The sequence below is a fragment of the Dipodomys merriami genome, unplaced genomic scaffold, assembly GCF_024711535.1.
Source record: "Dipodomys merriami isolate MVZ:Mamm:240054 unplaced genomic scaffold, mDipMer1.0.p SCAF_130, whole genome shotgun sequence".
NCBI classification, from domain to species: Eukaryota; Metazoa; Chordata; class Mammalia; order Rodentia; family Heteromyidae; genus Dipodomys; species Dipodomys merriami.
Genome location: NW_027202605.1, coordinates 3,436,363 through 3,445,520, shown reverse-complemented (window position 1 = coordinate 3,445,520; position 9,158 = coordinate 3,436,363). Strand labels below are relative to the sequence as shown.

The following is a 9,158-nucleotide window of genomic DNA, read 5'->3' as shown; positions in this document are numbered from 1 at the left end:
TTTTTTAAATTTTTATTTCTCTCTAGTCCATGACTTTGGATTGCTCATTAAGTTTTCTTTCTTCTGTTCATTTCAGACAGTGCCTTATATATTTACTATATTTTACAATATAAATATGGTCTTATTTTGATGAACATTTTGCTATTTAATATTTGTTTGTCTCATCTTATATTTATTTCTTATTTTGCTTCTATGTAACCTGCACACACCTCAAATTCACTGTAAATCACCTCTCATATAAGCTGCAGGCATTCTCCTGTACACTGTGAATTACCTCTGATACCAATTACAAATTAAATCTGATGTAAATACTTGTTATACTGCATTGTTCATAGGATAAAAATAATAAAATAAATAAAAAATAATAAAAATAATAAAATAATAAAAAAATGCTTAATACAGGTGCCCTACTTTTTCAAAGATTTGTTTCTATGTTCCATTGAATTTGTGCAACTCAAAATATGCAAGGACTGCAAGATTTTTTTAAAATGGTCTTATTAATATTCTTCATACAGAAATAAGCAGACATTTCATGTAAAGAACAAAGGCCATTCTCAGGCTGAAGCATAGAGCTTCAGCAGAGGTAAAATGTGCAGGAAAATTGTTATACTATAGTACTGCAAGAAAATTAACTTTCTACCCTGTGGGATTCTTTGGTAGGAACACAAAGGAAATTAACTTGCTGGATGCATTTTTACTAGGAACATTAAACTTTACAATATTATCATAGTAGTAGCATATAGCATAATATAGTTACTTTTCAATGGAATTGAATGGAATTTATAACCTTTCTATTCTCCTTTTACATTTTTGTAGAAATAATTCTTTGAACTCAGACCCCCATATTTCCGAGGCAAGTACAAAATTAATTGATCCATGTGCAGGTTTCACAATCTTTGTTTTTAAAACACTTATGTGTTTGTATATAGAATTTCAATTCCTTATGAATTATGAATATGGTACTATAAGTTTTCTTTTCACAAGAGAAATTGCATACAATGTTTTCTATACATTCTTTTACCTACACATGTACCATTCCTTTAACTACACATTTACCTTTTTAATAATCTTGTCCTTTGTGTAGATCTATGTTAGCTATTTTTATTTTTCTCTTGATACAGAATAATTTTTTTTTGGTCTGGTTGTCAGGCCTGATCTCTGGCTCTAGGCCCTGTCTCTCAGCTCTTCAGCTCAAGGCTAGGGTTCTACCACTTGAGCCACAGCGCCACTTCTGGCTTTTTTTCTTTTTTGCTTATGTGGTGCTGAGGAATTGAACCCTGGGCCTCAGGCATGCAAAGCAAGTGCTCTACCACTGAGCCAGCCACCTTCCGAGCCCCACAGAATAATTTTTATAGCACTTAAAATGAAGATGTGTTAATAATGCATTATCTTTCCCTAGGAATACCTTCAATCTATATTGTTAGAAGAGGCCCTTTGCCCAATAGATTGTGTATTAAAGTCTATTTTCTTTCAACATTTTATAGATATATTTTCTTTTTGTGTGTTAGTTATCATTCACCTCTGATATTGTCATGAATTACTGTATTCCTTTTAGATGCTGTACAACAAATTAGTGCTGTATTTTATTCTAATTCTTAAAACTACTATATTTTTTAGATCATGTCCCAATTCATAGTTTTTATTCTCTATCCTTCTTGTGGTGGTCATATTTCACATTTTTGGAGATCATCTTGAGCATTCCTTAAACCTCTATCCATTTACATCCATCCTTAGCCTATTAAAATGCAAAGCTGATTAAGAAACATTTTATGGTAATAAGTAAGTATTTGGTGTGGTAGGAAGTAGTCAATGTTCACAAAGATTCATGCTGGCAATTCGTTTTTACATATGAAGGAAACATATGGCTATCTATAATCATTCTTTTATATCTAGAAATTTAATAACAAAAATGATTAACATTGTATGTTTTATTGTGAAAACTAAGTCAAATCTTATGAGAGCCAAATCATTCATTTACTATTTTTTGAGTAATTTTACTCCTTTTAACATTCACTGGATGTTGTGCTTTTCTTAGATCTACTAATGTGTTATGTATTCCATATGATGTAATGACTATGTTGTGACTGTTTATGAGTGCAGTATTTAATAGAAAATCTAAATAGTATTGTCAGTGAGGCAGAATATGAAAATGCAGAAAATATTTGTTTACTTCATTGTTACCCAGATATGTAGTAAATATTACCAAAATAAGCTAAACACACACTTTCAGACTCCTACTTATACTTATTGTTGTTTTGCTAGGTTATTAGCTTCGTAGAACTGTTTTCTTGTCTTTATTGCTGGAACCAGAAATGGGTTCTGATGTATTAGAAAAATTTTGTATGCATAATTACCAAGTTACTATAGAGGCAAATATTTCTACTTTGATTATATTTTCTCTCATTTTATAAATAACATAGAAAGTTCCAGCCACATTCTGAAATACAAAAGCAGACATGTAGCAGAATGAAATTCTAGCTTTGGTGTTCTCATGACTCAGGGATTGATGGAATCTGCCCTTACAGAAGCTGGTGTCATTTGATGATGTGGCTGTGGAATTCAGCTGGGAGGAGTGGCAGGAATTGGATATTTCTCAGAGGACCCTGTATAGAGATGTGATGCTGGAAACCTATAGCATGCTGGTGTCCTTAGGTAAGCCAAAAATATCACATTAACTTGAAAAGTTAAGTGGGGCTTGACCTCTGGGCATTGGTACAGTGCCTCAGCTCTTCAGTTCAAGGTGAGCACTCTATCACTTGAGCAACAGCGCCTCTTCAAGCTTTCTGATGGTTAAATTGGAGATAAGTATCTCACAGCTTTCCTATTAGGGCTGGCTTTGTATGGCAATCCTCAGATCTCAGCCTACTGAGTAACTAGGATTACAGGTGTGAACCACTGGTGCCTGGAAAATGATTTGTTTTTAGTAGATATGTGAATATTTATAGAACTTTCAATGCTATTTGGATGTAAGTTTCCAGTCTGTGGGAAGTGTCACTTGTTTCGAATGAAGGTAGATTATATACAGGTAAATTATATACATTCAGAGGCAATTTTATTTTCATTGTTCAAGAATCCAAATCAGCAGTATGACAAAAGTTCCAAACTGTCTTCCGTAAAGAGAAGACTGTCTTCCCAAACTTGAGGTGATTATTGTGGGTAGATATACAATCTAGAAAACACATACATACATACATACATACATACATACATACATACCTATTTAACATTATTGGAAGTATGAACTGGAAATCACTAGATTAGAGGGAGTATTTATAATCCAAACCTAGTACTAGATGCAGTGGTTCATGCCTGTAATTCTTAGGAGTCTGAAATCTGAGGCTTTCAGTTTGAAGAAAAAATGCCAGTGAAGTCTCCATGAGACTCTTATCTCAAGATAACCACTTTTAAACTGGAAGTGGAGCTAGGACTCAAACTAATAGAATGCTAACCTTGAGAAAACGAATTGCATTCAAGTCACACAACCTGCAAAATTAATTCAAACCTAAGGGAGATTCAACCATGGAGCCAGTGAGAAATGAAAGAAGATTTGGGAGCAACCTTGTTAACAGGATATCTGAAAACTTAGAACAATTTTGACACAGCATGAGCAATAGGTCTTCACTCTTATTAACAGGGCACACTGGTCCTAAACCTCAATTGATTGTCAAGCTGGAGCAAGATGAAGAGTCATATATGAGAGAAGCCTCAGACAAGAATTTCTCAGGTGAGTTAAAGCATCTTGCGTATGATCTTGGATACAGAACCAAATTGGTAAATTTGTCTTGCTATGTACTGACCAATAATATTCCAAATTCCCTTGAGTCCCATGTGTAGCAGAGAACTAGGTGATCTTTGTGTTAGACTTGTGAATCAAAAATGCATGTATATGCACACTGAGCTGTGTAGGGCAGTAAAGGTAAAGTTAGCAACTCTTTCTCTTTGTGGAAATTATTTTGAAAAAAGAAAATTAGAAATGTGAAAAATGAGATTTAGTTTTCTTTGAAACTAGGACTAGGCAGGTATAGCAAATGACTATGCCAAGGCTGCTATCCTCTGATAAGGATAAGGAGGGTAGAGGCCAGGATACAGAACCAAAGCTTTCAGTCTAGAGAGAATGATTAACTAGGTGGTGAGCTGATGTGGCTTTAGTTCATGAGTCTGAGGGTTTAAAAGTCTGATGAGATTCTGTCTAAGATGGAGGGAAACAAATTTAAAATTTCTAAAGATACTTAATTCACAGTGAGAACTTATAACTGAAGAAATGTGGTTATAAAACTTTATTCTCAGGTGAAAGCAAAGGTTTGTATAAAAATGGTACAATCTCCAAAGTTAGAAAATACTGTTCTCCTAATGTTTGAGAAGTAAAGTAGCACAATATATAAATTATTTTAAGAAAATAAAACAATACAAAGCATCTATTCCCCTAAGATCAAACAAATCAATTTTTGGGAAAAAAATGAAGAATGATACATATTAAATTATACAGGTTAAAAAGCTAGCAGTAAATAGTTTAGTAATTTGTATAAATAATTCCTCTGACATAAAAAAGAAGAAATACCTGAAACACAGAAAAACATTTTCCATCATAAACTGTCAGTGTTACTCTTTTTTTATTGTGAAAATCATTTACAGAGGGGTTACAAGTACATGGGAAAGGTAATGAGTACATTTCTTATCAAGCATTGTTGCCCCCTCCTTTGATTTCCGTTACCATCATTCCCCTCCAGCCCCCCGCCCCAGCCAAAGTTGTAAAGTTCACTTTTTGACATAACGTCTTGTACATCTCATTGTTGGAATGGGTCCACCTTCCCCTCCACAAATTATACCTACATCAAACACAGTAAAAACAGGGGTTATACCATGGGGGAGGGACATATAAAGCAACAAAGAAATATCATATATATATATATATATATATATATATATATATATATGTTAGAAACAATAGCAAGAAAAAAAAATATGAGTCCTTATCTTGGGGTTCATTTGGCCTAACATCAACTTATTGACCGTTTCTGCTTGTCTCAGACATATACTAGTTATTGAAATAAGGGGAACCATGGGACCTGTTTCTTTGGGCCTGGCATACTTCACTCAATATAATTTTTCCAAGTCTTTCTATTTCCTAACGAATGGAGCCATATCATTCTTTCCAATGAATGCATGGAATTCCATTATGCATATATACCACATTTTCTTGAACCATTCATCTACTGAGGGGCATTTGTGTTTGTTCCTTATCTTAGCTATGGTAAACAATGCTGCAATAAGCATAGTTGTGCTGGTACCCTTAGTATGGTCTTGTTTGTGATCATTTGGGTAAATGCTCATAAGTGGGATTGCTGATTCATAAGGGAGCTCTATGTGGAGTCTTTTGAGGAGTCTCCATTCTGTTTTCCAAAGTGGTTGAACAGGTTTACACTGCCAACAAAAATGCAGTACCGTTCCCTTCTGTCCATATCCCCTCCAGCATCTGTTGTTATCAGAGTTCTTGATTATAGTAGCTCAGTGGTAGTGTGCTTGCCTTGCATGCATAAGGCTCTGGGTTCGATTCTTCAGCACCACATAAGCAGAAAAACCTGGGAGTCTTGCTGTGGCTGAAATGGTAGAGAGCTAGCTTTGAGCTGAAGAGCTGAAGGACAACACCAGGCCTGGAGTTCATGCCCCATGACAAAAAAGGGTGTAAGGAAGAGTATTACTTTCTTAATCAATACATTGTGGTGAAGGAAATTTATTTCTCATAAATCAATTCCTACTTTAATATTTTAAAATTTGTAACAGTTAAGATGGGAAAAATGTCTTTACCTTTATATTAAGGAGTATTTGGATCTTATTTATTTATTTTTTCTTCTTTATATAACTCATTTTAGATGTTCAAAAAATGAAGCATGTGATTAAGACTTACCAGGAAGGTCCAGATGAATGTCTGTGTGACGTAGCTGTCAGAAATATTAACACAATAGAGCAAAGAGTGAGATTATTGACAACTTCTAACTTGACCTCAAAACAGAAGCCAGATCTGAATAGGACTGATGAGAACTCCTTAAGGATGATGACGGATGAGTTCATTCAGTGTCAGAACATGCTCCCCTACGGTGAGCCTGATAAGATGCCGGCTGCATATATGCCTGGTGTTTCTCCTGTAGTTAAACAATCGCTTAGATATTCAGAGGCTTTTAGTCAAAATTATGATGGTCCATATTTTGAATATGGAGGAGAGAAGATATTAAATTCAAAGATGATATTCTTTCCACATAATTGGGTTTGTGTCAGAGATCCCGCCTCTAACCATAATGAATATAGAGAAGAATATGATAAGTCTGCTCTTCTTGCCCAAGAACTTTGTCAGGGAAGGAGGTTTCCAGTCACTATGCCTCAGAAAAGAGACACAGGAGAGAATCCTTATACAAGTAGTGAATGTAAGAAATCATTCAGTAAGGATTTACACCTTACAAAACCTGAGAGGAAATATCCAGAGAAGCCTGATGAGTTTAAGCAATGTGGAAAATCTATCTCTAAGAAGTCAGAACTAAGTTCTGACAAACCTAAAACAACACCAGAAGAGAAACCCTATGAATATGAAGCATGTAGGAAATTTTCCACTCAAAAGTCAGGTCTCAGGAGGCATCACAGAACTGACAAAGAACAGAAGTTTGATGAATGTAACAAATGTGGAAATTCATGTAGAATGAAGTCATACATCAATATGTTTCAGAGAATACACACACAAGAGAAATCTTATGAATGTGACAAATGTGGAAATTATTTCAGACAGAAGTCAGACCTTACTGTTCATCAGAGAACTCATACAGGAGAAAAACCTTATGAATGTAATGTGTGTGAAAAGTCTTTCACATGTAAGTCACACCTTACTGTTCATCAGAGAACACACACAGGAGAGAAACTTTATGAATGTAACAAATGTGGAAAGTATTTCAGATTAAAATCATACCTTACTGTCCATCAGAGAACACATACAGGGGAGAAACCTTATGAATGTAACAAATGTGGAAAGTATTTCAGAAGGAAGTTTGACCTTACTGTTCATCAGAGAACACACACAGGAGAGAAACCTTATGAATGTAACAAATGTGGAAAGTATTTCAGATTAAAATCACACCTTACTGTCCATCAGAGAACACATACAGGGGAGAAACCTTATGAATGTAACAAATGTGGAAATTTTTTCAGACAAAAGTCAGATCTTACTGTTCATCAGAGAACTCATACAGGAGAGAAACCTTATGAATGTAATGTGTGTGAAAAGTCTTTCATCCGTAAGTCAGAACTTACTGTTCATCAGAGAACACACACAGGAGAGAAACCTTATGAATGTAATGTGTGTGAAAAGTCTTTCACCCGTAAGTCATACCTTACTGTTCATCAGAGAACACACACAGGAGAGAAACCTTATGAATGTAACAAATGTGGAAAGTATTTCAGATTAAAACCATACCTTACTGTCCATCAGAGAACACATACAGGGGAGAAACCTTATGAATGTAACAAATGTGGAAAGTATTTCAGACAGCAGTTTCACCTTATTCGCCATCAGAGAACACACACAGGAGAGAAACCTTATGAATGTAATGTGTGTGAAAAGTCTTTCAACCATAAGTCAAAACTTACTATTCATCAGAGAACACACACAGGAGAGAAACCTTATGAATGTAACAAATGTGGAAAGTCCTTCATCCGGAGTTCATACCTCAGGAAGCATAAGAAAATCCACACACATGAGAAACCTTAGGAATGTGATAACTATGGAAAGTTTCACCTGGAAGAAAAATAAGTTTGCATGATAGAACCAAAACCGGATAGAAGCCTTGTGAATGTCGCAAATGTGGAGCCTTTTAGCCAGAAGGCATACCTCATGGTTCCAAATTGAATGCACACAGGAGAAAAATCTTATGAATGAAAAAAATGTGGAAAGTTTTCAAGAAGTCATAGTTAAATTTTCATCAGAAAACACTCAGGAGAAAATGAAACAAGTATCAAAAAAAGTCCTTCATTTAGTAATCATGCAGGGATGTTTATAGAGCACAGACAAGAAAGACAAGGTATGAATAATACCAATGTAGAAAATCCCACTTCGACAGCATAGCCCAGTGTTCATCAGAGAACTGAATCACATAGGAGAAAAGAAAACTAACAGGTCTAAAAAATATGCAATTTTTAATAGAAGTCAGTCCTCAGTACATCCAAGAACATAAAAAGGAGAGAAAATGTGAGTATAATAAATGTAGACCAATATTTAGCCAGAAGTTTCAGAGGTTTCTCTACATATTTCAGAGACCTAGAGACAAGACAAAATGTGAAGTGAACATTAGAGGACGTCTTTCAAGCAGAAATGAACCTTCAGCCAGCATTAGAGCACTCACACAAAAAAGAAACCCAATATACGGAAACCTTTGGCAGAAACCTCTGTAAATTATAGAGAAATCCTGCATGGTAGAATTAAGCTAGGTATAAGGGGAAACCACTCACTGAGTCAACATTTCTCATCCTCTCATTGTGTAGAGTAGGGATGATGCCCCTTCATATTATTCAGGGGTTGGACCAAAGGGATGGGTATCAATTACCTCCAGGCTTGACAAAGTATTAAGATAGTGAAATCGTTGATTTGTGTCTTTTATATTGAGGAATGGATGTTCAAGGAAATTTAATAAACACTTCTCAGAATAGGAGTTCTGGACCTTTGAGATTGAACTCAAATCATCCAGGCTGGTTTGGTAGTGATAGATGGGGAAGGACTATCATGATTTAATCCAAGGACATGAAAGCATCAATTTCTCCACTGCTCCCCAAAAGTCTTCCACTATATGTGTGGTCTATGTATACATTATAACACTATTACTATTCCAATTCATTTCTTTAATGGAAGGTCTGTTGGAAGATCATACTCCTTGTTTATTACAAAATGTACACAAGAATAAAATCTGTCTCATCATCTTTCATCCCCAAGTTCATGAAACATTCAGAAAACCTGAAAGAATACATATTTGGGAATACATTTTCTTTGTGTGTGGGTACAAGTCTTGTAGATTGAACTCAAAGCCTAGCCACATTCCTTAACTACTTTTTCTCAAGGCTAAATTCTAGCACTAGAATCACAGTTCCATTTCTAGTTTCTTTGGTGAAAAAATTAAGACATGATT

At 35.1% G+C, this 9,158-nt stretch overlaps 1 protein-coding gene across 1 annotated transcript; it reads left to right on the top strand.

Annotated features, from left to right (window-relative positions):
- Nucleotides 1–3,603: 3,603 nt before the first annotated feature.
- LOC138824962 (zinc finger protein ZFP2-like) lies at nt 3,604–7,750 on the top strand. The gene is made up of 2 exons (XM_070019355.1): nt 3,604–3,724; nt 5,871–7,750. The coding sequence occupies exons 1-2, from the start codon at nt 3,604–3,606 to the stop codon at nt 7,748–7,750; spliced, it is 2,001 nt and encodes a 666-aa protein (XP_069875456.1).
- Nucleotides 7,751–9,158: the final 1,408 nt, after the last annotated feature.